General features: G+C 41.9%; 1 protein-coding gene across 3 annotated transcripts in view; it reads left to right on the forward strand.

The window, feature by feature from the left end:
* Window positions 1-26,345, forward strand: part of THSD4 (thrombospondin type 1 domain containing 4) — a 573,677-nt gene that overhangs the window by 450,595 nt on the left and 96,737 nt on the right. For all 3 annotated transcript variants that reach the window (XM_077881722.1, XM_077881723.1, XM_077881724.1), the window contains one exon: window positions 9,457-9,661. In XM_077881722.1, coding sequence (XP_077737848.1) covers window positions 9,457-9,661 — 205 coding nt within the window. The remainder of the gene's footprint in view (window positions 1-9,456; window positions 9,662-26,345) is intronic.

A 26,345-nucleotide genomic window follows, 5' to 3' on the forward strand; every position in this document is an offset into this window, starting at 1 on the left:
TTTGGAGATGGGGGAGCATAGAAGAGAAATTTCAGATGATGGAAATGGAAAGAAGGGGGGGCTTCAAGGAGTCTAAACCAGGAATCCTAAAGACAGGAACATAGGCATAATACAGGTGTAGAACAATAAAGACATGGGAGGGCCAGGAACAGAGAAAGGTTTAAATCTCAGCAAGTGAGCAAGGTCAGTTATCAGCGGCTCTCCCATCCACTTGGGGCTTCTGGTTGGCCCTTCACCATCTCTTAGCTTCTCTCCTGCCTTGTCCCTTTCTGCTCTCTCCAGCCCTGGAAGCAAAACCAGACTCCTTCTATTAAGCCATATCTCAGTTTGGCCATTATTTCTTGTTGCCTTGGTTTCTACTGACCCTAGGCCTCAGGGTGCCACCCCCTATACCCAAAGAAGTGTATCCAAGTATTTTTACAAAGACCACTTGTTAAAAGGAGTTGCTATTCTCGCTGGTAGATAAAAGCATTCTCACGTGGTTATGGGGACATAATAAGCACAAAGGAAAGAAAGATGGACCATTTGAGGTGAGCATACAGTAAAACCCTGTCTCAGAAGGAGCTGGAAGACATCAGAGTGTCATGGAAAAGAGTCCCTAGCAGGAAGTCCTCTTTCTACCAACCTGGAGAAATCACTTCCCCTCCCAGGACTTGCTTCTTCATCGGTGAAGCAAGCTGCTGGGGGTCCCAGAGCCTCTGCTTCTGTCCAGCACTGGAATTCTCAGGAGGCTACGTATGCATGTGTGTCTTACCTCCACCCAGTTCCCCTTCCCTTAAAAATCTCATAGGGAAAAGTCCTCCAAAGGCATTATTTCTTTCCAGTTTGCAATCAAAAAGGTAGTTGTGTCATACTATCTTTGTTTTGCCCAAATGGGAGTGTTGGCTGTCACTTAGGGGCTAGTATGCAACTTGAAAAAAATAGAAAGAACATGAAGTAAATAAAGTGACCCAAAAAGCCAAATAATCCAAATGTTCAGGAATTACCTGCGGGTGCTACTCAAACACAGATTTCAATTCAGTAGGCCTGGAATGGGGGCCAGGATTTCTAACAAGCTCTCAGATGATGCCTATGCTTGCTGGTCCACGGACCACACATTTTGAATAACGAGGGTCTAGAAAAAATCAAATAATGTTTATTATTCTTGATTTTTTTAAAAAAACTAAGACATAACAGAAAAAAATATATACTTTGGAAGGATTTCCATCCAAAAAGCTAAAATGAAAATGTTTAGGGTGTTAAAGTTCCACCAAAAGAGAGAGAATGAATATGACCAAATCCAACAAATGAATTAATGATCACCAAGATCTTTACCACAATCCTGGCTCTAAGATGACACCATCACAGGCCTGTGCCCCCATCTTCCACCACCACCACCCACACACATACCCACAGCATCTGTAAGGCCTCTGCCTGAAACAGGCCACATTGCTGTTCTTGCAGGGGTCCACCCCACCGGCCAGGAAGTCATCCCTACTTTGCCTTCAATAGGGCATCCTTCTTCATTCCATTCACTGTTCCTTCAGAGTAACCTTATCAGTGTGCTTTTGCCCTCCATTCTCATTCCTTCTCTCCATCCAGGCCCCCTTCCCTTGCGCCCATCCGAATGTAGCTGTCTTGGTGCTTCTCAGCCTCCAGTCTCTCCATCTCCTATCCACGCCTTTGTCTCCCGAAAACAGCATTTCAATGTGCTGTTCTCAACTCCACAGCCTTGGAGTTGAGTTCACTTAAATCCCCCAACTTTAATAGCCTGCCTTTTCCCTCTTCATCTCCCCAGCCAGCCAGCCAGCCTTCTCAGCCATCCCTGGAGATCACCCAGTGACATCCAAAAAGCACATTCACTCCCAAAGTTTAATGCATTTATGCAGATGTCTAAGTATTGTCGTGAACAATCTGAACATAAAAGGCCTGCATAGTTCACCTACATTTTTAAATGCTCCACAAAAATGTTTTGAGAAGGGAAAGTCTATCTTAACAACAAAAGAGCTCATTGCTGAGCCTAGCCCTCTGGTGTTTCTCAATAGTCATCCTTTAAATGTTCAACCACTATTTCCCGTTTCCCATCCCTAAACTAGTTGCTTAGGTGAGTACCCTTTTATTTACTAAGGCTTATAGGTGCCATCTTGTGGAAAGAAATGCAAACAGACACATTTGGAGAGATGCTGTGTGTCAAGGAAGTGACAAGGATGCAAGCAAGAGTCTCCCTCACTGCCTTCTGGTTGGCACTGGATTCACCCACAGTTCTCTGAGGGCCTTCTGGTTAGACCCATGCTTGCAGACTCAGGCTACCTGAGCCCAGGAGGCCATAGAAATGAGGCCAGGATACAGGCAGCCTCTATCCTGGGGCACACTCATCAACCCAACTCACCGTTGCCTTTTTGCTAATACTTGCTTACAGAACTTCACGTTATAGAATGTAGACAGTGTCTCTCTGCTCCTTTCTGCAGGAAACTTCCTAGTCCTGACCCCTTGGCTGCCTAAACCATAGCACTTGACAGACCTGCCCCACATGGTATGGGCCTTATAGAGTTTCCATACAACCTGACCAAGTATTTTAAACAGAATTCCCTTTAAACAGAGAATTTGCCATACAACTTTATATTTTAAAAGTAAAGTGGAAGTCTAGAGGTTTCTGCCATTCTACACAAAAATATATATAACTTATTTTTATAATAAAGCAGTTGTCATTGTCATAACTTATTCATCCCTCCTCCCCCATTTTTTAAAGATTTTATTTATTTATTCATGAGAGACACAGAGAGAGAGGCAGAGACAGGCAGAGGAAGAAGCAAGCTCCCTGCGGGGAGCCCAATGCAGGACTTGATTCCAGGACCCCGGGGATCACGACCTAAGCCGAAGGCAGATGCTCAACCGCTGAGCCATCCAGGTGGCTTCCCTCCATTTTAAGCCACTGGGAGGAAGACCATGTAAGTGAAGCATTGGCACTTTACAGTTTGGAGCACCCCCACTCTCCACGGGAAGACGACCCTCATGGCAAGGAGGGTGGTAATTCTCTTAGAGCATGTAAAATGTTTCCCTCTTGGGGCTTCTTTCATCAGATTTGTAAACACTGATTCTCACCCAATTTTATCCAGCGAGAGAGCCAACATTTTCTTCCAGTTAAGTCACTGGGTAAAGGTGCTATTCTCTAATGAAACACGATGAGGAACTGAAAAGTAACAACCATAAGCTTGATTAAAACCAGATCACTAATTTCACAATTGCCTTCATTAGGGAAGCCAAAATACCTTTCATCCCATGGACCGTTTCTCCGCTTCAAATGAATGACAATGTCAGTTTGTTTCCCATGGATTCCTGGTTCCAATTTAATTCTGTCTGCGTAGAGCAAATTCCTCTGACTTTAGACATGGCAAGATTCCTCATATCAGGGCGTATCTCTCTTTTTCAGAAATAGTTTAGCACCAAAAGATACCTTAGAGATGATCCAGTTGAGGGAGAAAATTGGTCCTATAACTTTGATCTCTTGATGCCTCAACCAGCTGCTCTTCTATTCAGTATAGTTATGAAGTACCTACTGTATACTAGGTGCCGTGCTCTTTCCAGTACATTGTCCTGCTCACACTGAAGTTAAGCCAAATGGCAAGCTTAAAGAGCCCTAGGATACTGATGGCAGTGTGGAAATGGATTGGTTTTGGGTTTGTTTTTGTGTTTTTTTTTTTTTAACTAGGTAACTAAGCATTCTTTGCTCATTAGCTTCTGACATTGACAGAGTGCTGTTTGGGTGCTTCTTTGGAACTTCCATTGTTCTAATGGTTCTGGGGATCTATCATGTTCTTCTGTGGTGTCCCATGATCTATGGATTATACTAGAACAGTAATTCTCAATTGGAGGTGATTTTGTTACAATGGGGACATTTGGCAATGTCTAGATACATTTTCATCTGTCACACTGAGGGGAGGGATGCTACTGGCATCCAGTGGACAGAAGCCAGGGGTGCCGCCAGCCATCCTATAGTGCAGCCCCCACAACCAGGAACTATCTGGCCCAAAATGTCCCTAGAGCCATGGTTGAGAAACCCTGGCCACAAGGAAGAAGGTAGGAAGGTAACATGCTGAAATTCAGAAGCCTGTCTCATTTTGTATGTTGGAGTTCTGCATTTCTGCATGAGGTTTTGTTTGGAAAGTATGTTTTTTCTCCTTAAGAAAAAACACTTGAAGACTATTGAGGTAGAAGATGACAACTCTTTGCCTTCTGTTTTAAGGTTGAGACAGATTGGGATAAGTCATGTGGGTGGTATATAGGAAACAGATGAGGGCGACCAGGGGTGAATCTAGAAGCATCAGCCTGAGCCACAGTCTTGGCCACAGAGGGCTCTGCACATCTCCCTCCCACCTCTATGTACTACACTGAATCATGGGATCACGTCTGCCAGTTTAGTCCAGAGGTTGACATTTTTTCTATAAAGCGCCAGATCATAAATATCTTAGGCGCCATGGGCCATTGTCTCTCTGTCGCAACCATTCAACCCTGCTGCTACAGCACAAAATCAGCCCTAGACAATAACAAATGAGTTCTTGTGTTCCAATAAATCTTTATTTACAAAAACAGGTTGTGGGCCAGATTTGGCCTGTGGGCTGTCATCTGTCAACCCCTGATTTAGACCATAAGTAAGAATCATGTCTGTTTTACCTTCATGTCTCCCTGCCTACACCTTATTGGCACATAGTAGGGGCTGCCTCAGAAAATATTTCCTGAACTGTATTGAGGGTCAACCCTGCAGGCACAAGCGCTAGCAGATTTTAATGAGAAAAATAACAGGGGAAGACTCAGCCAGCATTTCCCAGAGAATTTCTATGTATTATTTAACTGCTTTCCTATGTCGGACACTTAGGGTATTTCTAATTTTTTTTATTAATGATAACAACTGTGATGAGCTGCCTCATACAGAAATCGCTGGTCTAATTTCTTATCATTTCCTTAGCATAAATTCCTAGAAGAAGAATTAGGGTCAAACAGTATATATTGCTAAATTGCCTTCCAGGAAGGTGGTATTGGCGTACATTCCTAACAGTAACAAGAGGGAGATATTTATCATTATGCAAAGGGTTTCTTTCAACAGAATGTCATGAATAAAAGTTTTGGCATCCATTTGTATTTCCATGAGTTAGCTTGCTGCAAATCAAGTAAGTTGGTGTTAGCTACTAATCATTTTAAGAATAACATTCTCCCACACTGTTGTGACAGCATGATTGTTAAGGCACGTTGTGTTACCTGTTGGTATCATCTAGCCAACCAGTTGAGGTTACCCTATCTGCTGTGTTTATTGAGTGAGCACACACAGAAACATCTGCTTCCCATTAGGGAATCAGAAGCTCCGCTATCTGCATGCCTGGCACCAGCCTACTCTGCCGTGATGTACAGAGGCTTCCTCTCTGTGATACCCACCACCAGAGATGTCAGGCGGATTGCTCATTTCCCTCAGGAAATTCCATTTAGGTTAATTTTGGCACACAATTGGGGGCAATTCGTGAGCAATTTCTCTTGTGATGGCTTGCAATGTGTAAAATTTTCCTACAACATGTTGCAGAAATCACTGGAAGAATAGTAAGGATACCTGATAGTTGTCCAGTTGCCTTTGCAACAGCAAGAAATGTCTCTTCTGAGCCACAGTGCATGGTAAAAAAAAAAAAAAAAAGGAATAAAGGTAGATGGCGGAGCAGATATGCATCCTGTCTTTTTTCACAAGGTGCTGTTGGGGACAATAAGTATGAAAGGGACACACAGTGTGCCTTCCCTTTATGGCAAACGTTGGCTTTTTCTTAGCTCTTTGGATTTTTCTGACTTTCTCCTGATGATGAAATTTACTTAAAAATGGATAGATTCCAGATGAAACCCAGTCTGTGAAGACCATAATTAACAAAACCCCATGTTTTCTGAGAAGCCATCCTATTGCAGCTTTCTGCTAGGTGCCTTCTATGTTTGCCTCAGTAGGTCCTCCCAACATTGCTGTGAGATGATAGACACTGTACCATCCCAAGCCACAGATGAAGGACCCGAGGCTCAGGATGGCTAATTAACATATTCAGAGATTAGCCCTCCTGAGCGGCAGAGCCAGCGCAAAACCCAGCAGTCCCTAAGGGCCCACTGGAAGCACCCACTGATGGCACTTGGGTGGCACCACCGAGTTTGGAGACATAGCTCGGCATTATTAAGTCATCCCCATCAGAGACCAACTGACCAGCTTCCTAATATGCAAGCCAGAATTCAGGGACCATCCATTTCTGGTCATTGACCCCTGAAAGATCTGGATGGTAGTGGAGATGTTTTCAGCATGACCCCAGAAGGAAGTGACCATCCAGCCCTGAGGAAAGAGGACGTCACCTTTTGTTCTTGGCAGCACTTGTGAGGCTACACGCTTCACTGAAGCCAGCCACCAGGCCATTTGGACGTCTGTCAGGAAAAACTGCTACGCACCCCCCCCCCCATGTCTAGATTCCTCCAGAGTGGCCATGCTATGCAGAAAATCTGGCGTGTAAGGGTGGCATTTGTGGAACTACGCAGAGCATTTTAATATACTATCTGTTTCACAAGATAAAACGACATTTAGTCTGGCTGTGGTTGTCTAAAGCCAACCTTGTGATCATCCCATTCTCATTGGGCTGGGGGCTGAGGATTCATGTGATGTCTGCCCTTGTCTTCGATGGCTCTCATTTATCCTTGAAATATTCCCTACACCCTGTTTAGAAGAGAGAGACTCACTAGACTGTCTCCCCACTCTGAGACCCTCTCCGCACCCGCCAAAGTCATCATCCGGAACACAAATCCGAGTGTAGCCCTCTCTTTCTTTAGACATCCAGCAATTGCTGCTGCCATCAGATAAAATCTAACTCTTCATCCTGGCTACCAAGATTCTTAAACACTGCAGCTGAATTCTCCAGCCTGAGTTCATCCCTCCCAGCAACCAACCCTACGCTTGAGCCAGGTCATTCCGTGAGCATGCTTTCCTACTTCCTACGTGTTCTTTTTTTACCTGCATGCTTTGTGACAGTGTTCCCTTTACTGGATTGCCCCATGAGGAGGACCCAGTCTGGGACAAACTGAGTCTGGGAAGAGCAGGAATGGAAAGGGAGGAGGGTGAGATTTTGCTAGACGGCACAGGGACTGTGTGCTGACTCACTTTTCTGTCCATCTTCGCCATCAGTGACAATCAGAGGCATGTCCTTAATGTGGTTAGAATCTTGCTTTAGCAATTTGCGGGTTGGTTTCTTTCTTTCAAAGCGACGGAGAACCCAAGGGGTCAGAGATGGAAATCACGCATGGAAAACATTTTCCTTATTTTTCTACTAAAGTGCACATGGGGCAGGGGCAAGAAATATTTGAGGGAGGAGGAATACATAGCAAACATGGCATTTTGAAAGGTTAATTGGATGTGGATGAACACGCTGAGATGATGTTCTGTTATTGTCAGAAATAATGTTTTACAGAGAGGCTATTTGTGAAGAAAGACCAGTTGTTATTGATGGACTAATGTACACTCCGAAATATGGAAGTAATAACGCAGAGGTACAGGGGTACAGTGCCTTCAGAAAGATGTCAGTCAAGTGTGAGGTTGGAGGGAAAAGCCTGAACACCTGATTTGACTCTGCATATAGAATTTGACGTGTAGGGCCCACAGGCACAGACCCAGGGTGATTTCACAAAATCCAGAGTGGATTTTGAGTGGTTTGTTGACCACTTTGCCCCCTGAGATATGGTCTGATGATTGCTCTTAGAATTCAAGGACAAGGGGCACCTGGGTGGCTCAGTGGTTGAGCATCTGCCTTTGGCTCAGGTCATGATCCCAGGGTCCTGGGATCGAGTCCTCCTATGTCTCTGTCTCTGTCTCTCTCTCTCTCTGTCTGTCTTTCATAAGTAAATAAATAAAATCTTTAAAAAATAATAAATTTTAATAAAAAGAATTCAAGGACCAACTCAAGCCTGTGATTCAGCAAACATGTGTCTCAAGTTTTAGAATCCCACTCTGATTTCAAGTGTCATTCCCTATCCTCATAATCCACTGAACTGTCATCCAAGGACTTCATCATCCAGACTCTAATCTGCGCCCTTCTATCGGCCCATAGAAACGTGACAGACTTCTTTCCTGAGACCACACGTCCAAATTTTGGATTCAGGAAGCATGATCATGAGCCCTGGGGAATCGGCTCCAGAAGTGGGAAAGGATGGCATAAAGATAATCATCTTGCGCTTTGTTCCAAGGTTTAGATTTTTATTCAAAATAAAATTCCCCCAACAGAAAACATGAACAGAGAGGGGAAAGATAAAACTAAAAAGGTCTTATAATGAGTAATGGGAAGGTTATTTTTTTGAGGGAATCCAGGAAGGTCAGTGGAGGTCTTTTAAATGCTGATAAGGCTGCCTGAATGAGGAGCACCCCATCATTTAGACACAGATCATCCAGTTTGTTGATGTTTCTGGCTGTTTTCTCCCTTCACCCTTCTCTCCTGGGAAAAATACTTTGTGGGAGCCAAGCAAAATCCTGCTGCTCCACTCTTCAGAGCTACCATGACTAGTGAAGACCCAGATCTCAACCAATTTGATGTCATTTCCTAAGACACTGGGTCTCTGAGTACTGCTTCTGAGGATACTTTGCTAAGTGTTTATACAGTCTGTCCTTTAGAACACAGGACCTGGGGACAAACCCCAATTTTAGGTGCAGTACTTATCATGGTCCTGAAGAACCTTATATAAAAATCCCAGATGGTGGGGCAGGGGGGTTGCGCCTGGGTGGCATTAAGCATCTGCCTTTGGCTCAGGTCATGATCCTGGGGTCCTGGGTTCTTGCTCTGCAGGGGAGTCTGCTTCTCCCTCTGCCCCTCCCCATGCTCATGCTCACTCTCTCTCTCTCTCCCCTCTCATTCTCTCTCTCTCTCTCTCTCTCTCAGATAAATAAATAAAATCTTTTTAAAAAATCCCAGATGGTCTCTCCTCTCTGAGTCCATTAGGGAGATGGATTTGCTGGACAACTTCACTGTCCAACCAGTGTAAACAAGTGACCAGTCCTCACACCCTCTCTATTCCTTCTCTCTGCATTATTTTTCTCCTTATCATTCACCACCACCAAGCATACTGTTTGATTTACTTGTCATGTTTACTGTCTGTGGCCTGCACCCCACCCCTAGAGTGTATACTTCATGCATATCTATACCCAGAGTAGCTGCCTTCGGCTCAGGTCATGATCTCAGGATCATGGGATTGAGCCCCGTGTTGGGCTCCCTGCTCAGTGGGGAGTCTGCTTCTCCCTCTCCTTCTGCTGCTCCCTCTGCTCATTCTCTCTCTTTCTCTTTCTCTCTCTCTCTCTCTCTCTCTGCCAAATAAATAAAATCTTTTAAAAAAGAAGAAAGACCCACCAATAGATCTTTCATCACCCTCCCCCCCCATTTCCCCCATGCTCCTGTTCTGTGCTACAAGAGTCTTTTGTTTTCCACCTCTTTGCAGAGCATTGGCTGTGACGACTACCTAGGCTCGGACAAAGTGGTGGACAAATGCGGGGTGTGCGGAGGCGACAACACAGGCTGTCAGGTTGTGTCTGGTGTGTTCAAGCATGCCCTCACCAGCCTGGGCTATCACCGAGTGGTCGAGATTCCCCAAGGAGCCACCAAAATCAACATCACCGAGATGTACAAGAGCAATAACTATTTGGGTAAGCTTGGTCTTTTTCCAGAGGAAACCATCTGTCACTATTGGATGATTCACTTCTTCCCAGGATCGTGACACAGCAGTGTCCAGAGGTCCTTGGACACGGAAAAGGTGCCACTGGGGAATGCCAAAGCACTGCTTGGCCTCCTCCTTGAAATGAGAAGTGTGGGTGGAGAAGATTTTAAAGGTCCTTGCAAATAAATATTTAACATCTACACATTTAAGCCAGCCTGTGTTCCTTCCAAGAGAAACATGGTTATGCAATAGGTAATGGGCTAAATTGTTTCTCTGGGATGGGGGAGGCTCTTTGAAAAGCCAAGGTACGTGCCAGTCTTTGTTCCGTTGGATTTCAAGGTGGCCAGAGGCCATTGGTGATCCTGTCTGGAGCTTCATTCCCTATAGATCTGAAGTGAAAACCGTGTTTCCCTTCTTTCCGCTGCATCAGCCTGGGGCAATGGGATGTGGATAGTACGCGTATATCTTCTGAACAGTTGTGGTTATTTTGGGCAATATCATCAATATCAAGAGGCCATTTTTACGCATTTTCCCACAAAAGGTTTGACCTCTGGTGATACTTCATTCTGGGTTGCTGGCCGATTGCATTTTACGCAAAGCAAATCGGGCCAGACGAATTAATTTCGACCAATTTCCAATTCATGTGAGCATGCACAGATTAGTTAACAAAGTAATATAAGGAAAGCAATTTCTTAAAATAATTTAGTGAACAGCCATATTCATTTTCATTTTTTAATTACTTCTTTAACAGGAACTAAAATAGCACAGACACTACATGCCAGGCACTATTCTCAGTGCTTTTCACGTACTAAGTTATTGAACCCTCTCAACAACCCTAGGGGATAGGACCTGTTCCCATTCCCATTTTATAGATAAGGAAAGAGACACAGAGAGTTTATGTAACTTGCTAACGTCACACAGCAAGAAAGAGGTGGAGCTGGGATTTGAACCTAGGCATCTCCAAGCGGGGTAGTCTACCGAGATATAATACCCATGAGCAACTCTCAGAACTCGAATTCTTCTGGTACACCATTGGCCTTGCAGCAGTCAAGGGATGATTAATGTCACAAATTTCAAGTACTAGGAACACTCCAGAAGATAACTCCAGATGCTGCAGCTCTTTTTTTCTGCACTCAGGGGGATGCAACCAAAATTTGCTTCACCTAGATTTATTGGCAGGAGGAAGAAAGGATGGCAAACGAGTCTCTGACAGAAGGCCAGTTAAAGTGGAAAGCCATTGTATTCGCTCTGGCACCCTCAGGAGCCGCCAAAGTGGCAATAAGCCTAGTTTTCCCAATGAGTGATTTGTGTGTCATCTTCAGTTATGAGGAAATAATCTTTGTGTTTTTTCCTCTTTTTGGAATATTAGAAAATCCTATCTCCATAAACATCTTGTCTTCTAGAATGGAAAGTGTTCTTCAGGAGATTATTTGAAATGCCCTTGTGTTCAAATGCAGCAGCAAACAATGGCACTTTTTTAATGAATTTTGTGTTGTTTTTAGTAAAATTTTCCCTTGCTCAGTTCAGAAAGCTGGTTTTAAGCTACGCCCTCTGAAGATAAAAGCCTGGGTGATTATCCACTGGATGTCTGAGTATGGGAAAGATAAACGGTCTTTCCCTTTCTTTTGTCTCAGAGCAAGTCAGTACATCAAAGCTTCATGGAGTCAAAAATCCCTCTCCCCCTAAAAGAGACTCAATGGGAGAGTGACTCAGAAAGTCACGTTCACTCTTGTGTGCCCAGAGACCAGTGGGGTACCTGAGAAATCTGGAGTCCATCGGCAATATTACGTGATGCCCTGTGGGCATAAGAGGGAGAATGGAAAGAGCAGGCTGTAGTGAAAGGAGGTCCCAGGGGAGATGATCGGGAGCTTCTGTCTGCAGAACTTAAATCACTTAAAGCACTTGGAATGCCGTTTTCTCCCTCCTTTCTTCCTTTTGTTATTGAGATATAATTCACTTATCATAAAATTTAGCCTTTTAAAGTGTATAATGGTTCAGATGGTCTTTTTCTTAAGATTTATTTGTTTGAGAGAGACAGAGCATGCACAAGTGAGAGTGAGGGGAGGGAGGGGCAGAGGGAGAAGGAGAGAGAGAGAATCTCCAGCAGACTCCTTGCTGAGTGTGAGGCCCTACGTGGGGCTTGATCCCACAACCCTGAGATCATGATCTGAGCCAAAACCAAGAGTCAGACGCCCCACTCACTGGCCCCCCAGACACCCCAGATGTCTTTTTCTCATCATAGGTATTCTCTTTACCTATACCTATCCTGCTAAATTGTCTATTCTGTGAGGTCTGTATATTCTAAAAGTTAAATTGCATGGGATTGCATGAGATTATGGATAACCATTTAGAGTGTGGGTCTCTAGCTATCTTTGAACTGTTCAAGGACTATTTTTTACATTACACATTTTCAGGCACATAAATGTTTTTCAAAGAGACATGTGGTGGGTTTCTCTACAATTTTCCAGGTAATGCTGAGGGTTTCACTTGCCTGATCTTGTATTCCTGGCTAGGAAAACTATTTTGTATAAAAATGTGACTTGATCCAGAAAATTGATTTGGCTATTTGTTCCATAGAATAGGCAATAGAGAGGAAATGAATGTTCAAATTTGTATCATTGCTTTCAAAAAAATCCAAAAATGTTTAAATGTTTTCTCAGTTACCCTACCGTTTCCCAGAATTACTTTTAATTATTTGTAATTCCAATCAAGCCTTTTCTTATTAAACACTTGGTATCTTTTAATGACTAACTCTCCAAACTTCATAGAACTAGAAAGTAGGGGCACCTCGGTGGCTCAGTGGTTGAGCATCTGCCTTCGGCTCAGGGCGTGATCCCGGGGTCCTGGGATCAAGTCCCCAATGGGGCTCCCTGCAAGGAGCCTGCTTCTCCCTCTACCTATGTCTCTTCTGAATAAATAAGTAAAATCTTAAAGAAAGCAAGAAATAGAAAGTAGATTTCAATGAAAACAGAAGGACTTGTATTATTAGTGCTGGAAAAGATGGTCCTATCACCTCATTTTAAAAGATTTTTTTAAAACCCTCAATATGTGAGTGATTCTCTCAACATGCCAGTCACTAGTTACTAATAGTAGTCATGCTTTATGTATAGTAAGCATTTCAGTCTCTAAGTATTTAGATGTACGTGGTCTTCTGATATTTCAAACTGGACTTTCTTTACTTTGCATGCTTCAAGAAAGATCTAGACTTCCTAAAGATGCAATTATAGAGTGAGGATATGAAAACCAACATTTAAAAATCAGAAACTGGGCACCTGGGTGGCTTAGTCCATTAAGCGTCTGCCTTTGGCTCAAGTCATGATCCCACAGCATGGGGTTGAGTATCACCTTGGGTTCCCTGCTCAGCAGGGAGTCTGCTTCTCCCTCTGCCCTTCCCCCCATTTGTGTGCACGTTCTCTCTCTCTCTCTCTCTCAAAAATAAATAAAAATATTTTTTAAAAAATAAAAATCAGAAACTACATATGTAGAAGGAGGAGGCATACAACCCCCAAATTTTGTCTGATATGTAAATAGTGGTGGTGCATTCAACCTGACTCTGAGTTTATGGCTTAATTTGGTTTGACCATCACACCAAAGAGACCCATGTGGACCCAGGGCAACAGGCCAACTCGGCACTTTACGATGTTAACTATTCTCTGAGCAAAGCTACAGAAACCGTGACCTTTAATGGTGCATAGACTTTAGGAGATGGAATCTTTGTCTCATTTTAGGTTGGAAACCAATGAAACTTTTCAGACTTGAGTTCTGCTTTTCAGTGTTTATTTGAATTTGTTCACATGGTCTGAAATATAGGCTTGTTGGTGGATTATAGATTCCTAAATATACATCTTTTTAATGGAAAAGACTTTCAAACCCATGTATCTGCTAAAGCCTATGTATTCTCCTTTTGCATGTAAGTTGTTCTGAACCTTGTTCTTTGGAAACAGAAAGTTAAACCTAATTTTATTAACATGATTGGCATTTTATATTCCTTACCTCTTCCTTAATAATGAGATGTTGTAAAATTATTCTAGCTGAAATATCAAAGTTGGCATAGTTCAGCTAGCTCAGTTTACTAATGTCAATATGTAACAGTTAAGAAATCAGACATAAAAGCATACCAAGCAAAATTGATTCTACAGGACATGTTCTACCGCCAACATGTTACGTTGTCACAGAACCTTAGACTTGGGAGGAATTTTTTAAAGATCTATAGCTTTTAAAAATAAACTGGCAATACTTTTACTGTTAATCATGTTTTCTTAAAAGTTTGAAATAATCATAATGGTCATACAAATGTAAGACATCCTATTTTTTAAATACTCCAACCTTTCCCATAGAGAGCTGCTCAACTAATAAATTAAAGGTTTGCAAGTGATAGATGATCCATGACACCTGACAATCAATCCCCAAGATTTTTCATACATGTTATAAAAATTCTGAACAATACAAATGATAATAGAGTGAAAAGATGAGATTCCTTCTTTGTGCCAACCCCACACCTGGTCCACTGCCTTCAGGTGTTAAGACAGAAAAATGTCCACTCTTCACGGTTCCATGTGGAAGTACAAATAAAATAGTAGTGGTGCTATACATACTCTTTGCAATTTGCTCTTTTATTTTAATATTATATCATACCTTTTCATATTACTGCATAAAGCTAATTCATTATTTTCTGAGTACAGAGTATTCTATACATCAGATTTAAATAGTTTCCTATTGAGGGATGTTTAAATTGTCTATTCTCTAATATTGCAAATGATACGTTTGATTTGTGGTTCAAGATGGCAGGCTGAGTACATGAGTTGGTTTTTTTTTCCTTCCTCCCAAGATTTCATTAAAATCAGCCTAAAGGAATAAGACAGGATATAACCTACAACCACCAAGAAAACAAGAGAAGGGGTGTCTGTGAAATGATTTTAACAAATTTCTGGAACAAGTTTCTGAAAGCATATGGAAGAATGTTCACTAATAGAGCAGAGGAAATCACAGCTGAGGAAGCAGAGAGGGATGGTGATGAGGAGGGGCCAGCCTGCATACAGAGCCCAAGAGCCTCTGAGTCTGGGGGCAGCAGATAAAATGGACAGTGTGAGGAAAGATGGAAGTGAAAAATAGGGAAGTATATGAACACACTTCCCTCCACACACATTCGGAATGCTGGCATCACCATCCTTATCCAAAAGCTGATGGGAACTAGGGCATGGTTGTGAGAATTGGTACCCAAGACATCAGTTTGTGGAGTTGGGGAAAGAAGTGGCTCAGTAACTGGCGCTCCGTTCTCTCACCCTCTAAAAGTTGGCCAATATGTACAGAGCTCTCAGGCAGACTTCTCATTGCTTTCATCTTAAACATCAATGGATATAACATAAGTGGACAATCAGGGGTCAGTAGGCACTTTTCTGAAGCCTATAGCATGAAAGAGAAAACCCAAGATAAATAACTGGAAAAGCTGTTTCTAGAGGAAACAGAGCAAATTCTTGGAGTAGAAAACCTAAATAAAGGTCCTCTTACACGTAATGCTGCCATGAATATCCTAATAGGTATATCCTTTCATGCTTACATAAATATTTCTGTAGGATAGATTCCTAGAAATAGAATTTGTAGGTCAAATGGAATGAACACTTGTAGTTCAGAGAGATGAAGCAAGATTCCTCTCCAAAGTAGCGTACCGGTTGATGCCGACACCAACACAAAATATTATGAATGTAGTTAACTTTTACTGTATCTTCTTTGTTTGCATTTTCCTGACCACTCATTTTTATTGTGGTTTGCACTCCGTGAATTTGCTATTTTTAAATTGTGTTTGTGGTTTTCTTACAGATTTTAAGAACTCATATAAGTTAGGAATAATAATCATCTTCTGCTCATATATATAATAGTTTATCTTGTGTTTCAACTATGCTTATGATATCGGTTTCTCTGTGGAGAGAAATTTTAATCTTTTTTTGTCAAATCTGTCAATCATTTTTTTTATAGCTAGTGGATTAAGACCTACCCACCTCCAACATTATAAAATTATTCTAATATTTTCTTCTATTATTTTTATACTCATGTATATATTTAAATATTGATTTATCTGAAATTAATTTTTGTGTGTGGCATGAGGTAGCAGATCTTTTTCTAAATAAACAGTTGTCACAACACTGCTCATTAAATTTCCCCCACTAATTTGAAATGCCACCTCTACCACATATTAAATTCAAATATATGTAGATATAATTGTGGATTCTTGATTCAAGTCCATTGATCTATTTGTTTCTTCCTGCTTTGGTACCATATTGTTTCTAGTACAGTAGTTTTATGTTTTATTCTTTTCTAGATCAACTTTCTGTTCCCTCCCCAATTTCCTACCCAAACACTTTGTTCTTCTCCTAAATTTCTTTGAGTCTTCTTGTATGTTTGTTCTGCATACACTTTACTTTTCTAAAAAGATTCTATTTGTTTGAGAGAGAGGAAGAGAGAGAGCACAAGTGGGAGGTGGGCAGAGGGAGAGGAAGAAGCAGACTCCCCACTGAGCAGGGAGCCCAGCATGCAGGCTTGATCCCAAGACCCTGAGATGGCCTGAGCTGAAGGCAGACTCTTACTGACTGAGCCACCCAGGCACCCCCATTCTACATACACTTTAAAAACAGCTTGTAAAAGCCCATAAAATTTCTGTTGAAATTTTAATTTAAATTGCAATGAATGGGCAGCCCCAGTGGTGCAGTGGTTTAGCGCCGCCTGCAGTCCAGGGCATGATCCTGGAGACCGTGGATCAAGTCCCACGTCGGGCTCTCTGCGTGGAGCCTGCTTCTCCCTCTGCCTGTGTCTCTGCCTCTCTCTTTCTGTGTCTCTATGAATAAATAAATAAAAATCTTTAAAAAAAATAAAATAAATTGCAATTAATTTATGGATTAATTTGAAGAGCAAAAGAAACCTCTTCATAACAGTGACTCTTGATTCAGGAGTATAGGGCATCTTCCCATTTTGTGTTCTTCAGTAAAATTTCTTTATCAAGACTTTCCATATATGTCTATTAGGTTTATTCCTTGGTATTTTAGGTACTTTATATTTTTTGCTAATATGGTATAAGATCTTTCTTTCCACTGTATTTCCAATTAGTCATTCTAGTATGTGTTAAACCAGTTTATTTTATATTTATTTTCTACCTGAACATCTTGCTAGACTCATTTAACAATTCAAATAGTTTTTCAGTTATTTGACATGGATTTTTCTAGATGGAAAAATCTTGATATCTATAGATAATAATAATGTTATCTTCCTATGATGTATTCTACTTCTTTTTTTTCTTAAGGATTTTATTTATTTATTCATGAGAGACACAGAGAGAGGCAGAGACCTAGGCAGAGGGAAGAGAAGCAGGCTCCATTCAGGAGCCCAACATGGGACTTGATTGTGGAACTCCGGGATCACGTCCTGAGCCGAAGGCAGACGCTCAACTGCTGAGCCCCCCCAGGCATCCCTATATTCTACTTCTTATTTCTCTCTTGGCTTGTGGCACTTACAGGCTCAGACCTCTAAAAAAATTTTGGAATAATCCAGAAGTTTGGGATAATAATGTTAGTGGGCTTTTTTATTTTGTTCCTGACATTCAGAATGCTTCTAATAGATGTTTGCTGAGTTTTCTGATATTTAAGTTTTATCAAAGTAAGGAACTTTTGGGCAGCCTGGGTGGCTCAGCGGTTTAGTGCTGCCTTCAGCCCAGGACATGATCCTGGAGACCCGGGATCGAGTCCCACGTCGGGCTCCCTGCATGGAGCCTGCTTCTCCCTCTGCCTGTGTGTCTGCCTCTCTCTCTCTCTCTCATAAATAAATAAAATCTTAAAAAAAAAAAAAAAAAGTTAGGAACTTTCTTTCTGTAACCAACTTTTAACAATCTTTATTTGAACTTGCTCTTGCTTCTTTTTTCTCCCAGTTTCTGATTTTCCTAATTTCTCAATTTGCATTTATAAAACTAATGAATATTTGCTTATTATAGATATGTTAAGTGGGTTTCCTCCAGTTGCTGCAATGGCCTGAATGTTTATGTCTCCCTCAAATTCATTTATTGAAATCCTAGCCCCTAAGGTGGTAGTTTTAGGAAATGAGGCCTTCGGGAGGTAATTAGGTCATGAAAGCAAAGCCCTCAGGAATTGGAATTAGTGTCCTTCTAAAAGAGGCCCTGGAGAGATGCCTGACCCCTTCTGCCGTGAGAGGTTATAGGGAAAAGACAACCATCTAGGAAGCAGATCTCTATCTTACACTTCCCAGCCCCCAGAACAATGAGAACTCAACATCTGTTGTTTACAAGCCACCCAGTCTGTGGTATTTTGTTATAGCAGCTTGACTGGACTATGTGACCTACATCTGTTTCTGTAACAGGCCTTTCCTTCAGATGGAGCAGACCTACAATGGTGTCAGTGTGCTGACAGGTCTCCTCTGAGTTTATATGGGCAAGGAGTAGATACACACGCACTCTTAGAGCTATGCAAGGATTCAGTAGGATAATGAACTTGAAGCATCTAGCATGCCAGGCCATATTTTCCCTACCTTGTACCAAGACTCTGGTTTTCCTTGAGTATAAAATTTGCTACCTTTCTTCTTAGACATCCAAAGCCTTACTTAATTATTCTAGCTGTATCCTTATGGCTTCTGCACCCACTGTCTTTCCGGGAGTAGTTCCTTTCCCCCCATAGGACAAAGAGATACAAAAGTGGATATGTATGTTCAGCCTCCCCCCCACCCCCGTGCTGACCTCATTCTAATCAGAAAATGGCTTCTGTAAGATACACAGTTGTAATTATGGGATCACCCCTTCCATCTCAGACTTCACCTTGGGCTTTGAGTGCCTTTTGCTGCTCTACTCCTATCTACCCTTCAGTCCTTGGCTTTGTCTTCCATTTATAGTCTAATGCTGGCCACTGAAACTGCCCTTTGCAGAGCTACCATTCCTGACTGGAATGCTCTGGGACAAGTCCTTTCCACATAAATGAATTAAGAAAATAACTGTATGCTTTGTGGAGCTGTTAACTTTAAGTGAGATGTTGAGATATACGTAAAATACATACCATCTTAGAGGTACTCAGTAACTATTCCCTTATCTTTCTAGACAAGTAGATCTCACTCTGGCTGCATGTTGGAGTCACAGGAAGTATGATATTTGAGGCCTATTTGAAATATACCAATGGATGGCTCCCACCTCCCAGTTGAATTGCCCTGGGCCACAGCTTGGGTATCAGATTTTTTAAGCTCCCTAGAGGATTTCAAAGTCTTTTCAGACCAAAAGACCATTTCCATATTACAATGGGTCTCAGCTAGGAGCTCTTTTGCCCCCCAACCCAAGGATAGGCCAGGGATGCTGCTAAACATCCTACAATACACAGGGCGGCCCCTAAACAAAGAATTGTCCAGCCCCAAATGTCAGTGGTGCTAGATGAGAAACCCTGTCCTGTGTGCTGACTTCAATCCCTTTAGTACTAAAGTTTCATGGGTCACTTACTTAAGAATGGTGTCTAAAATAGAATAATAAATGTCAAGGTGCTATTAGAACAACTATTCTACCTGCCATTAAGTTTGCATTTATCAACTCACTATGAATTCTTAGTTTGCAATCCAAGCTCCCTCCTTCCATTTCCCTTCAATATTTCACTCAACCTGTTGGCCATGGGCCCAAGTTGCAACCCCAACAACAGAAGTTCCAGCTTAGATCACCTTCCTGTAGCCTGCCTTCCTAGCATTCAGAGTCCTTGCTTGCTTTCTTAATACATGGCAGAAGAATAAAAGACCCAGAAAAAGAACAGCAAATAATGGGATTTTTCCTTCGGAGTTCCATAAGACTTTGATCATATCTCCAGTTTGGTACTACCATATTTTACTATAATTTATCTATTCACATGCCTGTGTTCTTCCCAGTTGGGCTGTGTACTCCTTGAAGGCAGACAGTCCAGCCTTAGATATTCCTTCTCTCAAGTACCCTTCGTGTGCTAGCAACCGCACTGAGTAGTGGGATACAGAAATCAAGGCTCTCCTGAGGCTACACTGTGCTGTGCAGCCCATTTTGGGGGCCTGTGCTCAGACACCTTTAACTCACCTTGATCATGAGAATCACAGACCTCACTCGTGGTACTCGAGTCCCATGTTACTTCTAGGCTGTTGGAATCCTGGACCCTCCTCCTCCGTGTAACATGGCACTCACGCGACTAGGGAAAGGGGGTGGGGTATTGTATCAGCACCTGCATTTATAGCTGAGGACACTGAGCCCAGCATGGTTGAGGACCTGTTGAGGTAAACAGTTTATAAATGGTTGAATCAAGGACTCAAATCTAGGCACTGTCCTTGACCTATATTCTACGTATAGGCATAGGAGGTAGGGGAGAAATTGTGCCTTCTCCCTCCTCCCAGCAATAGAAGAAGGATGTATTCTATTTCCTCGTCCTTCACACTGTTTCATCCCTCCCCCCACTCCTGCCTCCAACTTGATAAGAGCCATCGGCCTGCCTACACACCAAGAGCCCTTAGGCTAGGTTGCCATGGTTCTATCTTAGTCACTAGACATTCACCATCTGCCTTAGCAGAGCTCCTCTGAAACCAGCATCTAAAGGAACATCCAGCTCTTAAAAAAAGTGGAATAGTTTGGAGACATGAAACATCATGTGTTTCTTTTTTTTTAATTGGAGCAATATATATATAATTATATATATATAATTTATCACTTTAATGGTTTTAAGCACATAATTGAGTGATATTAAATACATTCATGATGTTGTGCAACTGTCACCACTGTCCATTTCCAGAACTGTTTCATCATCCCCAAAGCTGTACATAATAAATGATAATTCCCCATTTTCCCCATCCTAAATCCCTGGTAACCTCTGTTCTACTTTTCCGTCTCATGAATCTGCCTATTGTAGGTACCTCATACAAGTGGAATCATAATAGTATTTGGCCTTCTGTGTCTGGAATATTTCTCTTAATTTAATGTTTTCAGGGCCCATCGATGTTGTAGTGTGTGTCAGAAATTTGTTCCTTTTGGTGTAGGATACCACATTTTCTTTATCCACTCATCTACTGATGGCCGGTTGGGTTGTTTCCACCTTTTGGTTACTGTGTACAAGTAACTGTTCAAGTCCCGGCTTTCAGTTCTTTGGGGTATGTACCCAGGGGTGGAATTGCTGGGTCATGTGGTAAGTCTGTGTTTAATTTTTGAGGAACTGCCAAACTGTTTCCCACAACGGCTGTACCATTTTCTGTTCCCACCAGCAACACATGAAGGGTTCCAACCTCTCCACATCCTCGCCAACACCACAAGCGTGTTTTTAAGAGTATTTACGCCGATGATACGACATGCTTCCATGGTCTGCTTTTGGGCATCAGAACAGAATGCTGAGATGGGCTTTGTGACCCTCCTCGGTTACCTGGGCAGGTAGTGGCACTCCCAGGAGATGGTCCAACAGCAAACACCTCATGGCTGGTGTTCCTCGTCAATGCTGGCATGTGAGAAAAGATGATCACTGAGTATTTGATTTTTTTGTTTGGACTCAGCTCTCACCTTTCCTTCATCAACAGGCTTTTATGATTCCTGTCCAAAACCAAATCTTTGCAAAGAAAGATCCTGTGGCCAGAGAGACTGTGCCGTCTTGTTGTGATTTGGGAAAATGCTGTTGTTTGTGTTAGCACTCCTGGACTTAATTTTGCATTACATACTTTCCACCTGGTTTCTGACAGAGCACATGCCTTTGATTTCACAAAGCTCTGCTGTCCTTGCATCTGTTTATGCAGACCTTCTTTTCACTCCTGCAGCCATTCTGCCTTGAAAAGCTTTCAGATACGCTGGAACAAAATGAAATCAATGCTGCCCCATTCCCTTATGTTCATTTGTTACCCATTTTCTGCCTTTTAGTTAGCACCTAGTTGCCTGGAAGTAGAAGACTGAGTTAGCCTGGGTTTGCCTTTTGCTTTATGGGAAAGAGTTAAGCTGTGAGTTGTGGTTTTTTTTTTTTTTTTTCTTTTAATTGCATCATTTGTCACAGACATATGCAGAGCGCCCACACCTGCTTTTCTGTACCTAATGGGATGCTTTCCTGAAATGCAGGAAACAGCTGCTGAGTGGGCTGGGTCTTGGATTTTTATGGAAGTGATTTGACAGCTCCGTCCCTGCAGGCAGAGTAGGATTCTCCCCCAGCCCACTCGGGGCAGCAGCACCTCCGGAGAACATCTTTAGCAGGGCTGCTAATTGCTCCCAGGTCTCCTACCTGGATTGGGGCAATAACTCAGAACCCCTTTTCTAGGAGTCTGGCATGGATAATGGCTTCCCAAATCTCCCCATTCACTTTCCCACTTGGAAGTGCTGCTAAGCTTTCCCTCTTTGAATCAAAGTCTGGCTTTTTGCAATGTGTTAGATCAGTGAGCCTCCACATTAGGGATTTAATACAAGATAACAAAGAAATATCTAAGGTTTTAAACAACATTTATGAAATATAGTTGACTTCATGAAAGAGAAGTGACAACCAAGAAAAATAGTAACTTCAAGGCTTTCTTACCAGCAGTTGGAGCTACCCATCCTTGGCTGCTTCAGGGTCATGCCATTGTTTGGGATGTCCCTTACTTTCTCTCAAGGGTTATAGCTTTGGAAATGGGAAATCTGCCTTCCAGAACCATCCCCAGCTCTCTCCAGGTCTCACCTTCCCTTAAGAGAAATTGACCATCCTTTTCCCTTCTGTCGTTAAGCAGAATTCCAGTCTTCTGAATTCCAGGATTCTGCTCTTCTCACTAATAAATCCCTGAAGGGGTGAGCTTTGAAGATAAGCCTCTCTTCCTCCCACTATGGGTTGCCTCTATTAGCTCTTCTCTGGCTGTGCTAGCCAGGCATCACCAGCTCTCAGAAGAACTTTCCGCATCTCCTAATTCTGCCCTTTCCCCAAGCCAGACACTTGACTTAGAAATTCCTTGAATTAGAAATCATATAAATCTCAGTTTGGGAACAGTCTACTGACTCTGAGTTCTAAGTCAATATTCATGTCCTTCCTTGGAAAACAGCCTTTCCCTCTCCCACCTTCCACTGTGGCCTGACAGTCATGCCTATATTTATTATATTTTAGAAGCATAATTTGTCTCTTCGATCAGTATTTACTTCTCCCTTGATCTAGTAGCCATATAATCTGATTAGGTAAAACATTGCTCTTTATCTGACTTGATAGTCATAAAAAAATAGTTAAACATTTCAGTGAATGTCTATAAGCAACTACTGTGTGCAATGCACTGCAGAGTCCTGAAGCTGAACAATGAGTGGCCTCTGCCCTGCAGGCATTTACACTCCAGTTGAGACTCCTCTGATGACTTTGGGAAGAGACCCAGCACTATGGGAATGCAAAGTGTGGAGAAATTACTTCTAACAGCATAATCTAAAGAGAAGCATGAGGAGGTGGTTTTTAAATTGGGCTTTTAGAGCAGGGATTAGCAACCTGGTTTTAGAAAGAGCCCCTGAGTAAATATTCTAGGCTTTGCAGGCCATTTGGTCACTGCTGCATCTACTCTGCCGTCATAGTGAGAGAGCACCATGGACAATAAGTGGGTGAACAGGTACTTCCATGTTCCAGTGAAACTTGATTTACAAAAAAGGCAGTTGCCAAATTTGCCCCCCATGCTGTAGTTTGACAGCACTTATTTTATAGGATGGATAAGCTTTTATCAGAAAAAAATAGGGGAAAGAACATTCCAGTCCAAAGGAGCAATATGAGCTACAGAGGAGGAAGGGGGAGGCATGTCTGGGCACGACATATTATAAATAAGCGAGGGCAGCCTGGACTTGTGAGGCCAACTGTGGAAGACCTTTCATTCCAAACTCCATCCTTTGGATTAGTCTTTGGCCAGTGGTCAGCCACTGAAGATGCTAGACAGAAGGAAATTTGCGACAGAATCATAACTCTGCTCTAAAGACATTTTCTTGGCAGCCGTAGGGAAGGGTAGGAACCAGCGAGCAACTGTTTCGGAAAGGCCAGGTCTATACCAAGAGTCTGAAGACGGGAAATGACTGATAAACAAAGATTTTGGCATATCAGTGGGCTCAGTGATTCCAAACTATAAACTGAACCTTAATTGAAAACTCTAGTTTAAGCACATTTCTTTAATCCATGACTGTAGGCTAAGCCTCATGTTATACAAAAACATAATACACATCAAAGTATCGCTAGATCATAGAATGATAAAGTGCATTTGGCATTTTGAGATGATCTGAAGCCAATGAAAGTAGAAGGGACAGATGAGTAATTTTAAGAGTTGGAAATGGAAGTGATCCATCCTACTTTAAAAGACAAAGAGGGGGAGATAATATGCAAAGGAAAATCTGAGTTATGTTTGAGAGAAGCTAAATTTCTTCCCTCTTCTCTGATACAGCATTCTGGAAACCTAACTCAGTCTCATCTCCTTTGTTGGTGAGTTCTGGGACCATCAGAGCTAGGTGGTCACCTTGACCCTCACCCTGGCAATGACCTAATGTTTGCAGCAAGCTCTCATCAGGCAGCAGCAGGGAGCCTGTCCCCATCCTTCGTCAATGCTTTGTTTAAATTGATTTTCTCTATTTTCAATTATCCCAAACACATTATATGTCTGATAAGTTCCCAGACTTGCTGCAAGAAGACCAATATCAGCCCTTAAAATAACTTTTTATTAGTCTAGTAGAAATTTGTACATCAAAGAATCTAATCGACTGATTTAAGTTCCCTTCTAAATGAATAGTCCACATTGTGGTTAGTTTCTTCATTACTTATAAAAATGTGAATGGCTAAAACTAACTTGGACTTTTAAGTAAAATCAGCAGTCACCAGTTTTGCTGGCAAAAGTACCCAAAGTACATTCTCAAAGTCTCAAACATACAAAGATACAACATCTCAAACCATAAATAAAACTATTAACTCTTGTGAAAAAAAAAAAAAAAAAAAACAAAAAAAACAAAGATACAACATCTCAAACGTTGCAATACAAGCCAGATCATGCAGGTTGTACCAACATAACTTTCTGGCTCTGCGGCCTTCAGCCAATTACTTGGCCTCTCCATATATTATTTGCTTTCTGTATGAAACAAACTGACAATAATATTGATGGGTCATTGGGAGAATTAAGTAAGATACTACTAGTAAAGCACTTAGCACCGGGACTAGAAGGAAATATTTACTCAACAAGGATCAGATATGTGATGATCACTATTTTTATATATTTTATATATGAAGCAGTCCAGGATTGTATGGGCCTCCTGAATTGATTACAATTAATTAAGTTTAACTTTTCTTCACAGAGCTTTATCTCCCCTTCTCCAAAGCCCAAGTGAGAAAGAAATGCATGTTTAAGTGCAGATAACCTAGCCTCTGGCCAGAGCCATCAACTGGCCTAACACTTATTCATTTGTTAAATAAGCTTTTTGTTGAAGTATTAAATAATAATACATAGAACAAGTCCTCAGTTCAAAATCCTACAGCTTTGATGAATTTTCACAAAGTGAACACACTACAGTAACTAGTACCCAGATCAAGATATAGAAGTGTATTGACATTTGAGGGGCCCCTTAGAGTACTCCCCTCTCTGCCACTAATCTGTCCCACCCCCAAAAGGAACCACAAACCCTGGTAGCACCATAGGTTGGTTTTGCCTATTTTGAAAAAAACTTAGAGATGGGGATACCTGGGTGGCTCAGTTGGTTAAACATCTGCCATTGGTGCAGATCATGATCTCCCGATCCTGGAATCGAGCCTGGTGTCAGGCTCCCCCAAGCAGGAGTCTTTTCTCTTTCTCTCTCTCTCTCTCACCCCCACCTCTGCCCCTCTTCCCCGCTCATTCTCTCTTTCTCAAATAAATAAATAAATAAATAAATAAATAAATAAATAAATATCTCTTTTAAAACACTTATATAAATGGTATGACACCGCATGTACTCTTTTGTATCTGGCTTTACTCAGAGTGGGGTGGGGGGCGATTGTTGCTAAGCATTTTTACATTTAACTTGGAGTGTAGCGTAAAATGAGAATAAAGATTCATCCCAAATATTTAGCCAACTTTCCACCCCGATTTGTTAAATACTTTGTTTATTTAACACTGGAAAGTTAGAATGTGCTAGGTCCTCTTCTTTATCCTAGATCTGTTTTGTAAGCGCTCTGTTCCAGTCACCTGTCATGTAATTTCTGTACCACGTTTTGCCTATTGCAGCTTTAAAACGTGCTTTTGAATTTAGCATGGCAAGCTACCCCCTTGTGCTTTTTTAAAATAATTTTTCAGATGATCTAGCACGTTTCTATTCCAGGTGAACTTTGGAACCATTTTATCACATTCAAAAAAAAAAAAAATCCTATTGGTGTTTTCATGTGATTGCATTAAATCCACTGGATAAACACATGCTGAGCACTTGCTCTATGCCAGGCTCTGCTCTAGGCACTGGCCACCTTGGTGATTTACATTCTAGCCAGGGAGAGCAGAGACAAGGGAACAGAAAGATCATGATGGTGATTGCGCTATCACAAAAATAATAACAGAGAAAGAGGAGAACAGGTGCCGGGCTGGAGAAGCAGGGAGTTGCTTGCGTTAGGTGGTCAGAGAAGGTCTCTCACACTCGAAAGGACTCCTGCATCCCACCAGGACATCTATAAATCTATAGATTTTAGATATATCAACCAATTTGGGATGAATAGACATAGTTAATACATCCAGGCCAA

This window comes from Canis aureus, chromosome 32 (genome assembly GCF_053574225.1).
Source record: "Canis aureus isolate CA01 chromosome 32, VMU_Caureus_v.1.0, whole genome shotgun sequence".
Lineage (NCBI taxonomy): Eukaryota > Metazoa > Chordata > Mammalia > Carnivora > Canidae > Canis > Canis aureus.